The sequence below is a fragment of the Camelus bactrianus genome, chromosome 2 (genome assembly GCF_048773025.1).
Source record: "Camelus bactrianus isolate YW-2024 breed Bactrian camel chromosome 2, ASM4877302v1, whole genome shotgun sequence".
Lineage (NCBI taxonomy): Eukaryota > Metazoa > Chordata > Mammalia > Artiodactyla > Camelidae > Camelus > Camelus bactrianus.
The window spans coordinates 33,098,846-33,120,639 of NC_133540.1; the positions used below are offsets into that span (position 1 = coordinate 33,098,846).

General features: G+C 41.3%; 1 protein-coding gene across 4 annotated transcripts in view; it reads right to left on the reverse strand.

Moving 5' to 3' along the window:
• The window catches only part of SMAD1 (SMAD family member 1), a 67,526-nt gene that overhangs the window by 14,589 nt on the left and 31,143 nt on the right, over positions 1 to 21,794 (reverse strand). For all 4 annotated transcript variants that reach the window (XM_074377829.1, XM_074377818.1, XM_074377825.1 and 1 more), the window contains exon 3: positions 1,996 to 2,253. In XM_074377829.1, the coding sequence (XP_074233930.1) occupies positions 1,996 to 2,253 (258 nt within the window). The remainder of the gene's footprint in view (positions 1 to 1,995; positions 2,254 to 21,794) is intronic.

The following is a 21,794-nucleotide window of genomic DNA, read 5'->3' on the forward strand; positions in this document are numbered from 1 at the left end:
GTTTCCCATGACTTCAAGAAGTCAGAGGACTACCTTCTCCCTGCTCCCTTAAATAGTCACTAGTTTCAAAATCCCTAGTAGCAGCATAATAGGAAATGAATCAGTTTATCACAATTATCTTCTATTTCAGAATTTGCATATGTTTCTTCTGGAGAGCTCACAGCCAGATGCCAAGTAAGAGGCAAATAGTGTGATTTTTGAAACAAAGAACACTAACACAAGTTCTGAGCTTTCTTAAAAGAAAGGGTATGGCTTTCCCAGGAACCATCCTTTGCGATGGAAAATGAATTCCTCCTGGGCTATGGTGAGCCTGTCTAGTACCACGTAGCAGAAACCACAGAGCAGGGAACAAAGTTTCACCTTAAGGAACCACCAATAACTCGGATGTACTCTAGACCACTCAGGGCAACCATTGCATACAAATAGCTAACACTGTTCTTCCAGAGTTTCTTCGCGATTTCCCAGACTGACTACAGCTGAACCACAACCTGCTAACGCCCAGCATCCAGCTGCTAGCCAGGCCTCAGAGCATGAAGTCAGGACTACGGGGACCCGGTCTGGATGCCTTTTCCACCCCTTCTCCAGCTTCTTTTAATTCAGCTTCTTCCCTGCAGCTGTAACACTGCCTCCTCTTTATTTCCAACCAGGAATGAAGACAAAGAGACTCGTCTGAGACCAAACCCAGTAAATTTCTGCAAATAAGCTGGTGAAAAAGTCACCAACCACCCCATGGCACCAGCACCACTGGGAGGGACCAGATACCACCGACGATGCTCCACAAGGTCCTCCTCCCTCCCCTTCCGCTTTCTCGTCTCCGTATTCCCTCTGCTTGGCCTGTGCCTTAATCTCCGACAGCCGGGGACACAGTATAATTTCAAGCGATAATCTTCAGTTTTTTCATTCTTGGGCCCACTCAAGGTCTACCACTGCCCCAAAGCCTTCTGAAACAATCTCCTTGCCACCAACCTGTTCATCGGAGCCAATGGGCTCCAGAGGGGGTGGAGTGGCTGGATGGGAAATCACCAGATGATATTAATCGGACTTTTAATCTATCTCCTACCCTCACCTTAAATAGTTTAGGATTGAAAAGCAAAGAAAACAATGCAAAATAAACAGGCTTAACATTTTTAAAAAGCAATAGATGTACAAAAAAAGATGGTAATACCAAGCGTGTACGACTTTTCAATTTGAGGACACACCAGCTCTGCTGTCGAATTCAAATTTGCTTAAAAACACTTCAAGTGGCCCAATGAACACGGCAACCCACTCATTTTCCTTCTTGAAATGTTAACAGATGTCGAGTGTATTTGCTTAAGAGTACCCTTCGTGAGGTCTACTGGCACGACCTAATCATTTTTTGTTCTGAAGTACTTGCTTATTAACCTATAACTTGAAAAACATGAGGTCCTAATTAATCATTTAATTTGACAAACATTACACCATCAGAGAAGTCTAAAAAGGAAGGATAATGGTGTTTTGTCTTTGCTAAGTTAAATAAGCAGATGGTTTCTACTGCTTCTGTTGCAATCGCTTTGTTGGTAAAGTATATGTTTCTTGGGATTACATCACCACTCAAACAAATTTAATTAAGTGGTGGGTGGGGTGGGATCCCCCAGGAAATGTCTTTTCTGAGGTTGCCTTTATACAGGGTTTTCTCCTCGCGTGAAAACAGCAAATGCATGCAGCATGCTCTCTCTTTTTTATCAAGAGCAAAGGCTGCTAACAACTACGCCACTCCCAGGATGCAGCTGTTCCAAAACCTTTCAAAATAAGAAATGAAAACGTATTCAAGCATCTGTGCCGGACAAAGAAAACACAACACTGGGGTACTTGGCCGCGAGGTCTCCTTTCATTCAAAGCCATATCCTGAGTTTAGAGCACAGTGCCCTGGACCAGGGCTGGAAAGCTCGCTCCATGCCAGGTGAGCGGCTTCTCCTCGAAACCGGGATGACACAGCTGATCTGACCACAGCGCATCCCCCACATCCCAACCTACCTGGCATCTGAAAGGGGCTTCCTGGGTCTGAGCTGGTCGGAGAGTGAGGGTAGGTGCTGCTGCTGCTTCCAGGAGAGTTTGGGTAACTGCTGTTGGGAGAATGAGGAAACGGGTGGCTGTTGGGTTGCTGGAAGGAATCCGGGAAAGTGGCGTTGAGTGGCATGTGAGGCTCGTTTTGCCCTAAGTTACGGAACTGAGCTAGGAGGCTGTGCTGAGGATTGTATTCACTGTGTCTCGGAACCAGTACTGGAGGGAGAACTAGAAAAAGGGAAAGAAAAAAAAAAAAAAGAGGGACAAAAATGAGAATGATGCAAATCTTCAATGACATCACAAGAGAGCTGAAACATATCTGCAAGGAACAACAAATTATTTGAACCCCATCATGCCAACTCAAAAGCACAATTCAAATGAAAAGCCATTTTCCACCCAGGAACAAATGCAGAACAAACCAGTCTCCTTAGAATCACTGATGGCATATGCCTCAGGCCTGCACCACGGACATGCTGTCCAAGGAAAGTCTGCAAAATGTCTTCTTTCAGGTTGAAAATGTTAAGGTTCCCCCATTCTTAATTGTTTTCATTCACTAAAGACCAAAGCACAACTAAACATATATCACCATTGACAATTCCAGTTTATATCCCTGGCTGATAAGATTTTACATTTAAGAGTTAGTAATATTTATTGAATGATATGAATTATCCATCGTGAATGTTTTAAATGGACACATTAGCTCACTTTAAACCAAAAGAAGTAAATAAAGCTGAGAGGGCAAATACAGTGAGTAGTATAAAATCCAGATGCCAGCAAAGACCGTTAATTAGACAAAATACGACGTTTCGTGGGACAGACTTCCCATATTGTGTCTTAGTAGTCACATTTTATTTTTTTCTCTGTTGATCTTACTGTATTTACCCACTTCTCAGTAGTCCTGATCACAAACTGATAGAGGAAGAAACAGGTCATGTCATCCACATTTTGCTAACTGAATACTCAAGGTATAACCGCCAAGAAATGTATGCAAAGGAAATAAACAAGTCAAGCCATTCCCAAAAGCTCCGCCTGTTATGAACCTAAGGAGTTAGTAATTCGCGTGGTCCTTAACCTCCAGAAACCACCAGAAGCAAAACCACTACAAATGCAATGACAGATGAAGGGAAGGACTGGCCACCAGGGTTGGATCTTAAGCTCCTTGCCAGGGTCACCAGATTCCTACCCCCACCCTCCAATAATAAAGGTCCTCGGAATCCCTACAGCTCTTGTGGCCTTGGCTGAAAGGAGGAAAACACCCCATTTGGTAAACTGCATGGGAAGCGAAGAGGAGATTTAAAATCTGTTGCTGTTAGGAGTTAGGACTCAGAATGTATTTTCCCAAAGAAACCATATTTAGTGGCATTAGGAATTAAGTAGATTTTTGAGGGCTTCCCAGGGAATCCATCCATGACTTGCATCATTTCTGTAGGAAAAAGTGCTCTTAACACTTGGATTATCACTAACTCACGAGCTGAAAATCGTTTCCCTTAAGTAAAAATAGGTTTTTGAAGGTATTAAAATCGGAAATTTCTATATAATCCTGTAGCAGTCAGATTTGTTGATTTCCCTACTGGATCCCTTAGAAACAAATCTTTTTAGGGTAACAAACATTTTTTTTCTTTTTCACACAGTGATGGACTCTGTCCATATCAAGTCATCAAAAGCATAATTCCTCCTTCTACCTTTCCACAGTCATTGGAAATGTAAGCTACTTTGTTTTGTTAAAGATAATGTTCCTAATCGTCACAAAGGCTCCCCCAACACCAAAAGAAATCTATATTCCAAAAAAAAACACGTGCTCTGAAACAGCACAACATCTTTAAATTACCTATGTAATCAAACATTCTCTTTTTCTTTTAGCTGCTGCAGTTTGAGTTACCACTTTCCAACTTGCCTTTTATGGTCAAGTTAATGCCTCCATTCTGATTCCTCCTTTAAAAGGTGGAAAACACTGGCCTCTAAACCCCTCCCACCAACTGCAGCGCCAGACAGCAACTTAAATCAGTTCTCCATCTCTCTTCTCTGTCTCTTTCCCTCCCCCTCCCCTTACTGGAGCCCCTGTTGTAGCAACTGGACTTCTTTTCCCACTGCCTGCAGATGACAGCGGCAGCAGAAGACAAAGTATTTCTGCATCTCCAGTTGGCACTCTTTACACGGGCTCCTGTGTAATTGCTGACTGACGTGCAGTGGTCTGGCCCTGAAGCACTGGGCTGCCCTTAGTGAACGCCATGGGTGAGATCAGTCAGCTTTTGTGCATGACCTGGAAAGTGACCACCAACAGTGCTCTCCAGAGGAACTCTACAAGATCAAGACCTTTCTCCTGCCCTCTGATTATTCAGATGAGATGGTTTTGCCACTGCTGATATAGGTACAGGTCTATTTTAATGAACGTCAAAAGGGTGCTGAGGTATCACACATCTATAATAAAACGCACAAATCTTCACATAAATGGGACTGTATACATTTCGTGCCTGGTTTCTTCAGTTCAACATCATGTCTGTGAAATTCACCCACTGTTGTGTGTGTCTCGTTGTATGTATACATTACAACTGATTTACTCAGTACCCCTGTCTTCCTCAGAGTATAATCAATTTCATTGTTTTCTGGTTTATCCTTCCTTGTTTCTTCTTGAAGAAATTAAGCAGATAACTGTGTGCTTTCTAATTTCATCTTTATTACTAAAAAGAAAGGCAGCCTACTAAACAGACTTTTGCACATGGCTTTTTTCACTACAACCCAGAATTAACTTCATATTAGCTTACTGAGATCTTCCTTATTTGTTTTCACAGCTACTAGCACCACAGTTTATTCAACCAATCTACAATGTCTGGGCATTTAGGCAGTTTACAAATACTTCATTATTACATATGCAATGAATAACCCCGAGCATATACTGTAGTACTGTTAAAGGTGTACCTTCAGGGTAAATTCCTAGAAGTGGAAATACTGGGTGAAAGGGTAAATGCAGGTAGAATTTTGTTACTGTCAAGTACCCCTTCATAGGGGTTGCATGACACCAGCAACAAATTAGTGGCTTTTTCTCCACTGCCTCCAGAACAGACTATTTTGCCAAGTTTTTAAATTTTTTTGGACAATCTGATGGGTGAGAAGTGGTAGGGATTTTGGTGCAATTTTCATTTACATTTCTATTACGGTGAAAGTTGATCATCTTTGTGTGGATTTCAGAAGACATAATTTTACTTTTGGTGAATTGTCTCCTTGTGCCTTTTGCCCATTTTTGGACTTATCCAATTTTGACAAGAATAGATATATTAGAGACATCAGCCGATGATATGTATGTTACAAATATTTTATCACAATCTTTTCATTTGTCTTTTGACTTTGCTTATGTGCAAGTTTATTTCTTATTTTTCAGTAGTCAAGTTTATCAATATTTTCCTTTATTGCATATGGATTTCGAGTCAGAGAAAGCCTCCTTTTAAACCCAGATTGCAAGGAGGAATTCATCCATGCATTCTTCCAGTGCATGTACAGTTTCATAATTTATTTAAATCTCAGATCCATTTGGAGTTCAGTTTATTTATGGCAGGAGAAACAGATCTAATTTTATCTTTCTCCAAATGGTTAGCCAGTTGCCCCAATTCTATTTATTAAAAAGTCCATCTCTGCCTTAGTGATTGGAGATACCACCTTTCTCGTAAACTTCCATATATGTTAGGGTCTGTTTCCAGACATTCCACACCCCATTCCACTCTAGTCTGTGCCCCAGTACCACTGCCTTAATTACAGAGACTTTACAGTACGTGTTAATATCTGCAGGGCTAGTCCCCTCTCACAGTTTTTTTTCAGTGTCTTGCTTGTGTGCTTACTTTTCCACATGAACTTTTGTTACTGCCTTGTAGACCTTCAGAAAAAAAAATTATTGGCACTTTTATTGGGATCACATTATATTTATACATTAACTTAGTAAGAATTAATAGCTTGACGATGTTGAAGTACTCTATTCAACACCTGGGAAGGTCTGTTCAAGTCCACTTCTGCGTCTTTCAGGGCTGTTCCATAGCTGCTGTCTATTAGTGTGCTCAGCCTGCCCGTGACAAAATACCACTGACTGGGCGGCTTAACCAACAGAAATTTATTTACTCAAAGTTCTAGTGGCCGGAAGTCTGAGATCAAGGCGTTGGCAGGTTGGTTTCCCCTGAGCCCTCTCTTCCTGGCTTGCGGACATACGGCCACTTTCTGGCTGTGTCCTCCCATGGCTTATTTCCCTGGTGTCTCTCTGTATGTATCAATCTCCTCTTTTTACAAGGACACCAAACAGTTTGGGGCCCACCCCAATGGCCTCATTTTAACTTTTTAAAGGCCCTATCTCCAAATACAATCACATTCTTAAGTATTTACGATTAGGGCTTCAATATATAAGTTGGGGGGGGGAGACACAATTCTATCTATAAGCATGCATTAGGTTTTAAACATTTCTTATTAAATTTATGAAGAATCTTATCTTTTCTGTTGCTATTTTAAATGGAACTTTTGCTTCCATTGTATCTTTTAACTGGTAATTATTTATACATATGGTTATTGGTATTTCCATGATATCTTATATACTACTTCCTGGCTGAATTCTTTTGTTTTCTGAGTTATTTTTATCATTGGCTCATTATGAAGTTAGTTCTCCAGCAAATGGTCATGTTTCCAACAAAAAGATAATTTTACGTTTTCCTTTCCAGTTGTTTCCTCTTGACTAATTGCACTGGTCAACAGCGCCAATACAACATAAAAAGTAGTAGAGACAGTGAACTTCTATGACTTCTTCTTGACCTTGGTGAGAATGCCTCTAGCATTTCCCTATTAAGTAGGATGCTGACTTTAGGACTGACATATATGTACCCATTCCTATGGTTAAGAGGTTTTATTAGGAATAGGTGTTCAAATCTCGTCAGAGAATTTTTCAGGATTTCTAAAGATACTACGATTTTTCTTCTTACACCTATTAATGTAAATTATCCTTGCATTCCTGGCATTAAAAACCCTGCTTGGTCACGATGTATTATTTCCTTAAAATGGGGTGTTAAAGTCTAATAACTTGATTTTTGTTTCGGATCTTTGCATTAACATCCATTCAGTGACAATGGTCTGTAAGTTTCTTTGTGTGTGCTATCCCTAGCAGGGTTCGGTGTCAGTGTTACACTTGCTTCGTAAGTGCTCGTGTGCTCAGAAATAGTTCAAGTTTCTAAATGCCTGGTAGGTCTCCCCACTCTTAAACTCTGGGATTAGTGCTTTCCTGAGGAGTAGTTCCTTGAAACTTTGTCCTATGTAAATACATTTAAGCTTCTTAAGTCTACAGAGGGTATTCTGGTAAATTGTATTTCCTCCTAGAAAATTACCCATTTCATCTAGGTTTTCAAGTTTACTGGCATAAAGGAATGCAAAGTAATCTTAAAATAAAATTTTCTATTCTCTGTATCAATAGCTGTTTCTCTCATTTCTTATTTTTTATACTTGTGCTTTCTTCTTGTAACACCTTTTTTTCCTTTATTAAACTATAGGGTTTTTTGTTTTATTTTGTTTGCTTTTATTTTTTTTTTTAAAAATAGGATTTGGATTTGTTAATTTGATCTGACTTTTTACTATCTCATTGTTTTTTGGTTTAATCTCTATTGTCTTTTTCCTTATACTTTTCTGGCTTACTTTGATGTTTTTCCCCTAGCCTCCTGATTGGGAATTTAAATTTTTCTTCTCTCATTTTTACTGATATAAGTGTTCAAGGCTATGAGTTTTCCTCTGAGGACTGGTTTAAATGGATACCACAGGTTCTAATATGTAGCTGTTTGACCATTATTTTCTAGAAACTACATAATTTTCTTTGTATTTTCCTATTTGCTTCTGGGTCACTTAATAGAATAGTTTTAAAATTCCCAGATAGGAGAGATTATTTGCTTCAAATTTCCAGGCTTCTGGAATTATGATAAGATTTTGGGGGGTTAGGTTAGGTTTATTTATTTTTAGAGGAGGTACCGGGGACTGAATCCGGGACCTTGTGCATGTTAAGCATGTCCTCTACCACTTGAGCTATACCCTCCCTACCACTGTAATAAGAATTTTGATCACAGTACTTCTAACTTACGGAACTTGATATTTTCTTTGCAACCTACTATATGATACATTTTTGCGAGTGTTCCTGGTACACCTGAGAAGGGACATTTTCTATCATTAGGATGCAGTGTTCAATGTTTCCATAGAAGTTACCTAATTAACAATGTTGCTTAAGTCTCCTACATCAGGAAGTCAGTGAGCTTTTTCTGTAAAGGGTAAGAGAGTAAATATTTTAGGTTTTGTGGACCACAGGGCCTCTGTCACAACTATTCAACTCTGATGTTACAGTAAGAAAGCCATAGACAATATGGAAAGGAATGTGGCTGCGCTAAACAAGTACCAGACTGGATTTGGCCTGCAGGCAGTTCCCCAACCTCCAGCTGATATGATTACTTACGTTTTTTTCCCCACATGACCTGCCTTGCATTCAGACTGGTGTATTACAGTTCCTATTACTGACGTGTTTCTAGTTGTTGGCCCTGCCATATCCTGCTTCACACAGGAGGCTGCTGTGATGCTCGGCGCACACACGTTCACTTTCAAGTGCCCTCTGCGTCAGTGCTTTCTGGTCGTCTGAATTCTGTTTTGTGTGACATCAGAATCACAAGTCCCCACTTCTTGTTGTTTACAGGGTGCCTGATACCCCTTTGCCAATTCCTTGATTTTTAGCTTTTTAATCACTTTTTTTTTTGAGGGGTGGGTCTCTTCAACATATCATAGAGTTTTGCTTTATGAACCAACTTGAAAATCTTTTAATTTTAATAGGTGATTTACTAATATGGCTGATGTTTGGCCTCAACTCTGTCATGTTATTTTATATCATACTTACTGTATTATATTTACTATATTTCTCTCTGTGATGTAATCCTTTGTCTTCTATATTTTTTTTAAAGGAAACTCTAAAGATAGTTTTATATTGCTGCTCTGTGGTTATTTTTCTATTTGTATCTTTTAATGTCTTCAATCTCCATTTTTTTTCTTACTTCATCTTATACTGTCTCGTTGGTCAGTTTTTTTTTTTTTTTTTTAATGGAGATACTGGGGATTAAACCCAGGACCTTGTGTATGCTAAGTATGTGTTCTACCACTGAGCTATACCCTCCTGCCTCTCACTGTCAGTCTTAAATGATATCTTAACTCCCATCTATCATCTATACAATTGATCTTACTCTCCTCTTCTTATTCTTCTATTCCATTTTCATAGTTGCACTCTTTCTACTTTGTCAGAACAGCTACAGATTATATACTTTTCTTGCATCCATATCACCACTCATATTTTAGCCTTATCTCTATTATTAAATATATTAATTGCTCACCACATGTCCTTGTGCCAAATTTTCCCATCATATCTTAGTTGAATGAAGTGACCCCAGCAGACTCCTCAGGAAGAGCTCATTGTTACAGTATTCTCCGACTTCATGCACATTTAAAACTTTATCTATAGCCCTGATGCTTGAAGGAGAGCTTGGCTTGTCCTTGGTTTCCTGAAGTTTCTTAAATGCCTTCTCACTGCTGCCTGTTTTTAGATGATGCTTTTGAGAAATCTGATTTTAGCTTACTTTCTTTGCCTTTACAAGCCATGTGCTCTTTTTGCCCGGAAGCCCTGAGGACTTCTGACTGTAAAGTATAATAGTTTTACTAGGATATATCTCAAAGGTGATCATGCTAGGTGAGTTTTCCTAAGTATATGCTGAGTTCTTTCACTATGTATTTAGGTTTTCTCTAATTTCTGAAATTTTCTTGAACTAAAAGTTTTAAATACTAGTCCTGTTCTACCGTCTCTGGTTACTTCAGAGCTCCAATTATACATATGCTGGATCTTCTTTGTGGGCCGTTCCAATCACTTTCTCTCAAACTTTACCTCTTTTTAAAATTTCTTATTCATTCCTTTAGTTGTTTTCCTGCCATCCTTCAATGAACCTTATTACAGTTTAATATAAATCTATTCTCCCTTTGGCACACTGCAATTTATTCCTCACTTATGAAATGTTTTTCTTTTAAACTTACTGAATTCCATCAATTCTCTTTGATTTTCCAATTTTTGTCTATTTCTGTACTTAGTTTCTGAATTTCTGATGTTCCCCCCACAAATGCTTGTTAGAGGATAGATACTTGATTTATTTTGAAGTGTTATCTTACACTTAACACATTCAAGCCACAGACTCAAAAGAAACATTTGCAATCACATATCTGATAAAGGACTTGTGTTCTGAATACATAAAGAACTCATTAATAAAAACCCAAATAATCCAGTTAAAAATTAGACAAAGGATGTGAAAAGACTCTTCACTAAAGAAGATGGATTTTAAAAACATTATGTTTACTGAAATAAGCCAGACACAGAAGTACAAATATTTTGATCCTACTTATATGAGGTACTTAGAATAGCCAGATTCACAGATAAAAAGTAAAACAGAGGTTACCAGGGGCTGGAGGAAATAGAAGAGGTGAAGTTATTTAATGGGTATACCAAGTTTTTGTTGGGGATGATGGGAAAGATTTGGGCATGGATAGTGGTAATAGCTGTAAAACACTATAAATGCATTTAATGCCATGTAAGTGTATACTTACAAATGGTTAAAACGGTAAGTATTATGTTAAGTATATTTTACCACAATAAAAATTTCTTTAATTAGAAGTATTGGCAACAGGGACTCTCGTATATTGCTGGCTGGAATGTAAAACAGCACAATCACTTTGGACAATATTTTGGCAGTTTCTTATAAATCGAATGTGCACTTAACCGTATGACCCAGCCGTTCTCTTCTAGGTATTTACCCACAAGAAATGAAAACATCTATCTACATAGACATGTATATTTTACTTGAGATAGCCGAAAACTGGAAACAAACCAAATGTCCATCAACAAATGAATGAATGAACAAACTATGGTATAGCCACACAATGGAATACTACTCAGTAATAAAAAAGGAATGAAATACTGATTCACGCATAACATGGATGAACCTCAAAAGAACACACTGAAAGAGTATATACTGTATCATCTCATGCATCTAAAATCTACCTTAGTTCTAGAGTCTAGTTTTATATCTTATTTGCCTCCCTTCTTGCTGTTAACAGAGAGCATTTGAACCACTGGTTGCTGCTATTATTAGAGGGTTAAACTGAACTTTAGGTAAACCTGACAGAAAAGTCCTCTCTCACGAGTGTATAGGAGGATATCCATTTATTTTTGCCCTTGCAGTTCTACTGATTAACTTTGAATGGCCCGTTGAAGACACTGATGTCTTCAGTGTCATCACCACTTAAGCATGAGAATTCCTTGCAGCTCTTTACCTTTGGTACCTTCAGTTGGTTTTCACTGCAGGAGCTGGTGTGTCTGTCATAGAGAACTAGAATTTCTTTCCTGGATGTGGATTCTGAATTGGGAGATGTGCATTTTATAGCTCCAGTAGTAGAACAGTATCATGAAACTGTTTTAATTGGGAATATAGTACTATTGAGAGCTCAGAGTAAGAGGTTCCCAAATCTTGAAGATGGATTTAGAAAAGGAATTGATAACAGAACATTTTAGTCATTTTTTTAAATCGGCAAAAGATGACTTTAAATTGCCCCTTCACATTTATTTTTTGAAGAGCTTTACTGAGGAATAATCAGCTTAAAATAAACTGCATATGTTTAAAATGTACAATGTGATTAGTTTTGACATATACACGTGAAAGCATCACCACAATCAAGATGATGAACATACTCGTCATGCGTAAAAGTTTACTCCTCAACTCTGCCGTCTCTCCCCAAGAGAGACTGCTTCGCTGCCCTCCTCCCCGGGCCGCTACTGATCTGCTTCCTGTCACCATACATTGGTTTTCATATTCTAGATTTATGAAGAGACATAGAGGAACCTTAAATGTATGTCGCTAAGGGAAAGAAGTCAACTGCAAAGGCTCCTTATTGTATGATCCCAAGTCTATGAGATTCTGGAAAAAGCAAACTATGGAGACAGTGAAGATCAGTGGTTGCCAGGGACTCGGGGAGAAAGGAATAAACAGGTGGAGCACAGAGGATTTTTAGGGCAGTGAACTTATTCTGTATGACACTATAATGGTGACTGCATGTCACCACACATTTGTCAAAAACCCATAGAATGGGTAACACCAAGAGTGAATCCTACTGTCAACGATGGACTTTGGTTAATAGTAATGTATCAGTATTGACTGGCTCGTTGATTATAATGATGTCTCACACTAATGCAAGGCGTTAATAATCAAGGAAACTCTGTGCAGGGAGAGGGAGGATATGGGAAGTCTTTGAACTATCCAATTTATCTGTAAACTTAACATTACTTAAAAAATAAAAAGCAATTTAAAAAAATAAATAAAATCAGACTGTGTTGTGTTATTCCTGTATTCTAGGAGTTCTAACTTAGATTTAAAAAACAAACAAAAAACAAACCCTGAGCTGGTGTTACATCACCTTTTCAGATATATTCTGGGGGAAAGGAAAAAAAAAGCCTTCTAGGTAATTTCACTACACCTCCCTCCACCCGCTTGAATATCTCTAATAATTGCTGTATGTCTTGAAAAGGAGGAAGCATTTTCCTGTCTTTTCCTGACCCCCCCACGAGGAAAAAAAGTCAGACTATTGCTTTTCATTAGTGATGTATACCTCTGCTTTTCAAAGTACTTATGCATCTCTTTCTGTTAAAATAAATAAATAAATAAAATCCCTTTTCCAGTTAACAGGGAAACCAAACTAAGAACATTTCAGGAGGCATTTGTGATTCTGGTACTGGGCTCACTTCTTCTGTGTTACCAAGACACAGGAAAAGGAATGAAAAAGAAACAGCTAAAATTGGAAAGAGGGGCTGAGTTCTGGAGAGCATCCATGTACACCCTCTAGATGTGTGAACTTTTTCAAGATTCTGAAGTATTGTTTAAAATTCTCTCATCAAGTCATCCGTGTCGAGCAGTCTAGTGACCAGACTAAGGCTGACAAGGTTGTGATCTGCCCAATGTTAGTGGACAAGCTTATTTTTTTTTCTTTAAAAACCACACAAGAGAGTTCTGATAACAAAGCTGCCAGGCTGGTGCCTATGTCCGCCCACACAGACATAATGGCAAATAAGCTGGCTGCTACCCAGCCATACATAAAGGCCCTTTCGTTCCAAAGACTTGAAAAACGAATTTAGGTGACGGTCAGGACGCCTCAGTTCTAGCCCTGGCTATGGTAACTGTTACTTTTGTGAATTTGAGCAAGTTACTTAGTTTCTCTGGGTCTCGATTTCCTCACTGCAAAGAGCAAAGGGATCTGAATTCCAAGGGGCCTTCTTGCCCTAAATTGTGCGAGTCTGCTGACTGCTGCTTTGGGGACATCTTGGGCAGCCTGGTGCACAGAGTTCAGGGCCAGAGCACACGTCAGTCGGTGCTCAGGATAGACAGCGAGGTCACCCAAGAGCAGAAAGGTGGCCCAGGGCTAACAGGGAAATGGCCCGAGAGCTGTCCAGGGACCGCAACTCTCCTCTGAAAACAGGTGGGTGTGGGGGGGTGGCCACGGTGCCAGAGCAGCTGTGCCCAGTATAATATCTACACTAGACAGACGTCCCTGGACATGGGGTGTGGTCAGTGACCTTCTAAACAGAAACACTGCCAGAAGAAAGTGGAGGAGAGGGTGAGACTACTTAGAAGTTAATAGTACACGCATTTATGAAATAAAATTCCGTACCTCGGGGTATGTCAGGGAAACTACACTGAAGGAAAGATTCTCAGAAAACTTTAATCAAAGTTAAATTTCAATGCACATATCCCCAAATCTCTGGGCAGTGGCACTTTATAATTTTGTGGGGTTATTGGTGGTAAGGCAGCAGGAGGGAGGATCTGAAATAAGACGAGGTAATGAGCCTGGGCACACGTATCCGCCCATCCAGTGCTGACCCGGGGTCAGGCACTAGGGGACGCACAGGTGCAGAGGGCGACAGCCGCTGTCCCCGCCCACATGGAGCTTCCCACAGAGCCCTGAGTCCTCCCTGCGGACAAGCAAGCATCAGCCCAGCAACGTGACATGCCACCCAAGGTCGCACAGCTGCTGAATCCAGCCACGGTCTGAATCCAGGTCTGCTCAGAACCACCAGATGACAGCACTTAGCCCCACATGCCTGGAAGAAAGACTGTGGAGGTGGCTTTTAACATTCTCTTTCTCCTCTTTTGTTCAGCTTTTTTGAAGGAACATCTTACGAGAAGTTAATTTTGCCTAAAGACAGCAACTTCGTAGTATTTACTTTCTAGGAATACGTCAATTACTCTTGAGTACAGATACATGAATAGAAGACACACATGTGAATGAAATTTAAATATGAACAGAGAAATAAACTGTATTCAATAAAAATATCTGCAAAAAACCCCATCATTAAATTTACTTAAAAAGAGCCTAAATTGAAATCAGCTTCTGAGAACCCAACCCCCTAGGTAACTGCAGGCCGGTGAGTGTTTTTGTAGGCCAGAGATGATTTCCTTGAAATACACCTTCTCTGTGACATCACGCACCCAGGTGCATGCTCTGGGACTCCGTGACCTAGCGCAGGTTCCTGCTCAACCTCGCTCTCGGGGCAGCTGCCCTCCCCCCTGCTCTTCGCCCAGCCACCCCGAGCCCTAGCAGTTTCCATCTGGGGCTTCACGCTCTTGCACTTCTGCTCAGTTGACATCCTTCCAAGTCTCAGTTCCAGTGTTACCTCCTTTATGGTGTCTTTCTTGGTTTTTCTACCCACCCCCAATGGAGGTGAATTCCTCTCACTGTGGCTTAAACAGACTTCATCAAAGCATTTGCAACATTTCACTGCTAATTTGACTTTACCTCACCCAGACTGTGAGACCCCTGCATGCAGAAGCGAGTTGTCTTCTGTATCATCCCAGTGCCCGGCATATAATAGGTCCTTAGTAAACATTTTTACAATTAACAGACGCTTGTGAATTATATTGCTATTCCTGGGCTGTTTATTCCAAGCTGATTAATACAGACCAGTCTTGCTCAAAGTAGAGTCCTCAGACTCCTTGCATCTGATTTAGCAAGATACTTGTTTAAAAAGGCAGAGTCTTGTACCTCATCCCAGACATAATGAATCAGACCTCCGGGAGTTTGGGTGACTTCAGCCTGGGCAGGGGAAGAAGAGGGGTCACCGTGTTTGTTGGCTACACAGCACCAGGCCTTTTGCCCTGCCTCTAACTAGCTGTGGGACCTGAACTTCAATTTTCTCCCCTTAAGTCAAATTTCTAGAAATCATCCCTTTCACCTCTAAACTCCAGTCAGTCCCATTCTCAGATTAAGAGATTCAATGTAGATTAAATTAGAATGATATAGAAAAGACCAGCACGGACTTACACTAAGTTGACAAGAAGAGTCACGAAGTGTCCAGTTTTTCTGGTCAGGCGGCATGATGCCAAGGAAAGAGCACTGCCTTCAGACGCAGGAGCCCAAGGCTCTAGCCGCATGGATCTGGGCAGCCTGAGCTTCTGTTTCCCCCGCAGGGCTAATGAGCCAGCTCCGGAGGGGGCACCTGGCAGGCAGGCAGGCAGGCAGGCTCCCTCCTTCCACCTCCTCCTCCTATCCTCACCCCAGGTTTCTTTCCTTTGCCAAATATTTGCTTAACTACCACAGGACAGTGCTATGTTCTTAGAGACTTCACAGTTTGTTAGAGGCAGAAGAACTTCAGGGTGTCAGCCAAAAATATCAGGAGGGGTCAAGGCCTCCATCGGGCACCCAGGAAGCTGGGCAGCAGTCAGGGGTGGGCTTTAGTTCTGCACTTCTGACGCTGGCAGCCCTGCTCCATTACTCACTCGCCAATTAAGGGGGAACTTACTCTCTACACCTCATTTCTTCCTAGTAAATTGGGAGTAAGAGTACTTCTCCCAGATTTCCTTTTTACTTACCATTTACATGGAGCTTATTTATGCCAACTGCTGTACCAAATGTTAGCTCTTAATCCTCGCAGCAGCTCTGGCCTAGGCACTGCTGTTACCTCCACCTTGTACAAGTGGATGCTGAGGTAGAGAGAGATTAAGTGACTTGCCTCTGAATATACAACCAGGAACTAATGGAGACAGGATTCAAACCGAGCTGTCTCGTTGCAGAACCTCAGCTCCTAACCACTGCACGCGCTGTCTCACAGCGTTGCACGGGTTAGTTTTCCCAAGTGCCGGGGCTTGGTCAGCACTCAGCAGGGGACAGTTACTACTGTAACACCCAGAGCCCTCCGCCAGCCTAGGGTGCCTGCTCATCCATCACACACTACTGATATGTAAATGGCCATCCCCAGGTGTCCCCCCAAGCAGCTGGGCTTCATTTGTAATTGCAGCTGAACGTAATTAGTTCTCATTTGGAGTTCAATTTGATTCTCTTAAATATATTCCAGGAAACAGACACTTGTTATCAAATGATGAAGATTGACCAATGGGAAATAAACAGAAATAAAGCCTCCAGAAACACTTCAAGCATAGATGTGGACTCTCAATTTACCATTATCAACCCCAAATTCAAGCAGCTGGTGCACATATGGATTTCACATCAAATTCTCTACTACTGAAAACTCTGGATCCCTTTCCTCTTAAAGAGAAATCATTAAGGGAGGGGAAAATGACTTTTTTGGGGAAGCAGCAGTGTGGTGGGTTGCAGCCTGGATTTTGCAGTTAGACTTCAGCATGAATCCTGGCTCCCCCTCTACAAGCCGCGGGACAGTTGACTTCAACTGCATCCCGGTGGCCCTGTCGGCAGGCATCCCTACCTCTTACAGTTGTGGTCAGGACGAAATGAAAATACGTGTGAACAGGTAAGCACAGTTGCTGGCACACAGTAAGCACAGAGAGTAGCTATTTTAGGGGGGAGGGTATAGCTCAAGTGACTCCTGGGTTCAATCCCCAGCACCTCCTCCAAATATAAATAAATAAACCCAATTACCTCCCCCTCATAAAACAAAACAAACAAAAAGTAGCTATTTTAATTGGCATTGTTACCAATATTAATACTGTAAATAGTGACCCTTGAAATAATGTGGGCTTGAACCACACAAATTGAATGAATTTTTTTTTCACACGAATTTTTTTTCACCAAACATGTACTTGGGTACACCACGATCCACATTTGGTTGAATCTGAGGACGCAGAACCGCGGACATGGAGGGCCGACTGTAAATTTAAATTTATACATGGATCTTCCCCTGCATGGAGGGTTGGCGCCTCTAACCTCCAAGCTGCTCAGGGGTCAATGGTATTATAATTAGTTTTCTGAAGATCTGTTTAGTGAAAACTTACTTAGCATTACCAAATTTGTGTTTAAAGATGTGCACAGGAGTTATGCTCCTTATTTCACTGTTTCAGCCACATTATGTTTCAAGAACTCATAAAGGCTTTTCATGTGTGTGATTTAATTTAATCCTTGCCACGACCCTGGACAGTCGCTAGTATTACTCCCTATCTTACAGGCTAGCAAATACCAGCTCTAAGAGGACAACTAACTGGCCCAAGGTCAAAGATACCAAGTGCCAAAACTGTGGTGCAGGCCTTCTGCCCCGAGCTTCCGCCCCAGCACATGTGAGCCTCCCAAGCACAGAGAAGTCAGTGTCTCCTTTCACAGTCCTTAATGGTCCTGAATTTTAGAGAACTCCATCCACATCCAGTCAGCCGTCGGCGTCTCCTGTGAGCAAGAGCCCCTCCCCTCCCTTGTTTATTATCAGCCTGGACTCCTGTTTGTTTCCCCCAGTGGCTTGTCATTCATTTCTGCCCTTAATAATTCTGTTGATCACACTGTCTGATTTAGCCAGGGGCAGCCCCTTCAAGCTGACCTCCGTGTCCTTGTGACACGCTCCCATCAGTTTTCTCTTTGAAAAACAACTCACTTTAAAATCAGCTGTCCTTTTTCCTACTTCAAAGCTGTAAGTTCTATGTTCCAAAAGCGTCCACCCACAACTGTTTCCTAACATGACCCTCTTACTTAAACACCTGCTTGGTACACTACCATTCCCTGGATAAACTTTTCAGATGCTCAAGGAAAGATACCGTCACAGAAGGAAATACTGCTGAGTCTGCCACGGAGCTGGCTAGATAGGACTGTCATGAAATTATAGGGAAACACACAGGAAAAAGCATACAAGGCATCTCCACTCTGTTGTCATGTACATGTTTACTTTTAGTTTACAAAAAGCTGCCCAAATACCACTTAAAAAAATCGTAGGCTTTCCTTTTGCCTTATTCTGACTGAAGATCCCATCCAGGCAACCAGGTGGTCAGGTGAGGGAATGTGTGACTAGAGGCCAGATGACCACTTAGGTACGAAATGTGAAGTCAGCCAGAAAGAGAAAGAAAAATACTGTATGACATCAAAGATATGTGGAATCTAAAAAAAAATGACACAAATGAACTTATTTACAAAACAGAGACAGACTCACAGACACAGAAAACAAACTTATGGTTACCGGCGGGGAGGATGTGGGGGGGGATAAATTGGGAGTTAGGGATTTGCAGATACTAACTACTATATATAAAATAGATAAACAAGGTCCTACTGTGTAGCACAGGGAACTATATTCAATACCTTTTAATAACCTATAATGAAAAAGAATATGAAAAGGAATATATACATGTATGACTGAATCACAATGCTGTATACCAGAAATTAATACAACATTGTAAATCAAATATATTTCAATATAAACAAACAAAAGAAATGGCTTGTTTCGTGTGAGAGAGCAAGGAACTGAGAACAGCATCATCTCTCGGAGAGTTGTTTTAGAACTGAGGTAGTGATGGAATAGAATGTAAATGCCATCTCCCATTCCAAGGGCTGCTCAAATGGACTCCAGCGCGTAAGACTGACCATTTAAGGAACTGCAGGACAAAAATGCCAAACAGTCCTTTGTGGACCTAAATCTTTTTATTTAAACATAATCTATGTTTCCAGATTCTAGTTCTTTTATCAGGGAGGTTCCCGTTACTTCTAGTTACATAACCCACGTGGCCTGAAGCAGTTTTATGAAGAGCAGACCCGGACGGGGTGTTACCGGCAGGCTTCCGCGCATGCTACAGGTCACAAGAGTGGAGAAATCCAGTTGTGGGCACTGATGATTAGGAAAGTGAAATGGGGGAGCCGCAAGTTCAGTGTTCATCTCCCCACCTCCCACACACAGAGAAGGAGTACTGTTGGCAGAGTAGAAGCCCACACCAGACTAAACGCAGGGGAAACAGAAGTCTTTCAAACCAGTCCTAAGAACAGTATCTAAGAATCAGGAATCCTCAGCCAAGCTGGCAAATTAACAACATTGGTTTTTTCAGTTCTCCCATTCTCCAGGCCCTCTGAGATTGTGAACACAGTGCTCAGGGAAACTGACAGCTGCTCAAAGTCCCCCAGCTCTGCTGTTTAGAACAAATAAATACACACTCTTTGCTTCCCCATCTCCTCCCCCTAACAAACTCGTTTTTCCAAATACCAGGGCAGAGGTCTGATGATCTGGCTAATTCATGATGATTAGGCATGATGCTGAGTCTTTTCAAGAGAATATTTGCATTTCAAAGTGGAAAAAGACAAGGGGATGGGACATACATTTGGGGAAATAAATCTCCGGTCTTTTCTTTGAGGCTTGAACATCTAGTACAAATGAGGCTGAAAGAAAAATGGGGAAGAATCAGCCTGAGATCATTACAAAAGCCAAGCTCCCCTCGATTTCTTCTCTTTTCAAGTGTAGCTCAGGAGCCTAGGGCATTACAGATACGGGCAAATCATCTGTGACTCCCCCCCACAACCACACAAAACATCCCCGGACCCACAAGAAACCACTGTCTGAGGACGATCCACACGTGGGGACAAAAAGCTAAAAAGCACCATTCACTGGTCTTGATATTATTTCACCCAAAGGTAGTCTTGGAAGGTAGTAGTCTTGGAAGGTATTAGCCCTTTTAGCCCTTTTGATTTAAAACATTATTTCCACATCACTGCAATCAGTGAACTACTTTATTACAACCAATGTTTTCTGTGGTTTTCAAAACTGCTTTTTCATCAGCCGTGGTCTTCTGCGAGTGTGTTTTGTTTGTAATAGCTGCTAGCTGGCTAGCGTTCCTTCAGCCCCGTAAGCCAGCAGCGGTGGGTGGAGGAGTGCTGAACTTTTAAGTGAATTGGAAAGGTCTGGAGATACCTTCTCTTGCCCACCTAGTGTCGCAGAGACAGACAAGGAAAGAAGTGGAGGATAATGGTCAGGAAAGCAAAAGGATGCAGGGAACTGTACAATCTGTGGAGCACAGTCTTAAAATTTCAAAATTGCAGTAGATTTGGCAAGAGAAAAATTCCACTCAGAAACAAGCCAGGTAATAATTGTCTAGAGGTCTACTTCAGCTTATGTAATTTATGTACTTTTACAATTTATGTAAGAGTAATACATAGTAACTGCTAAAACTTAACCATGTGTTCGTCAATTAATAAATAACATAAAATCAATGCCCTAAATAATGCACTAGGAACAGTTAGTTGCTCAGGAAAAAAAAAATGAACTAACTAAATAAAAAAGAATAAATAAACTTCACATTTTTGCCTTGGACTTAAGAAAATGGAATTCACTAAGAAATCTGGGTATAAAATCCCACACATGATTATATTACTTCATCTGTTTCTAACACTATTGTAGATGACAGTGATTAAATTATCAAACACAAGCCAAATGCCAGTATTTGGGGGAAAAAGTTCACCATCTAAACTCCACGTCCACTTGGCTGTGTCTTGAGCTTGGACAGAAGCAGAAGTAGTGACCAAATGCTTTTTCACAACAAACCTTCCATGGGGACAGGAGAAGGGAGCCCCGAGTGGACTGTGGAAGAGTAAGTGCAAACTCTGGGGAACACTGTCCCCGCCCCACGGATCCCTCCTGCAGGAGCCCCTGCAAACTGCCTGGACGGCTCTGCCCACCACCCACACTCAGGCACAAATGCTCTGAAACTACCTCTTTAAGGTTTTAAAGCACCCCTTCCTCATCTCAGTGTTGTACACCCAAAGTATCACAGAACCACCCAGACGAGGACCACAGACATACAGTAACTACGCACAGGAGCACATCTGTATCACAGTGACCCTTATGGAACACGTATGTGCTAACTTTCTCTTTTGTCTTGACCTTCCTTTTGAATTTGTTTTCCTTGGTCTGCACTATTACCAATACTTTCCACTTCACTGTAAGTCTTCTTATAAACTGACTTAAATCCTTTGCACAATGAAACATATACGTACATATCTGAACCACCACACGGGCTGGAACGCAATATCCAGATGCGTTAGAGTCAAGTGAGCTTCACTGGGGCTGCTCTCAGGCTTGGAGGAGTTAACTGGCTGCCTCCCCTGTCCACAGCTCTATTATTCAATTCCTGTGCTGTGGTCGGTCCTTCCCAGGCAGTGCCTGTTCCCAGGGAGCTGTGTATGTGCCGTGGGTGTTTGAGTGAAGAGAAACTTAGACATAGATGATAATGTCACGGTGCGACAGTTAATTTTACATGTCAACTTGACTGGGTGAAGGGCCACTCAAAGAGCTGGTAAACAGTATTTCTCACTTGTCTGTGAGGGTGTCTCCAGAGGAGGTGAGCACTCGAATTGGAAGACAGAGAAAAGAAGATCACCCTTGCCAACGTGAGTGGACATCACCAAATTGCTGAGTGCGGAACAGGACAGGAAGGCTGGGACATCTGCCTTCTTCTGCTCCTGGACACTGGTGCTCCTGGCTCCCAGGGCTTTGG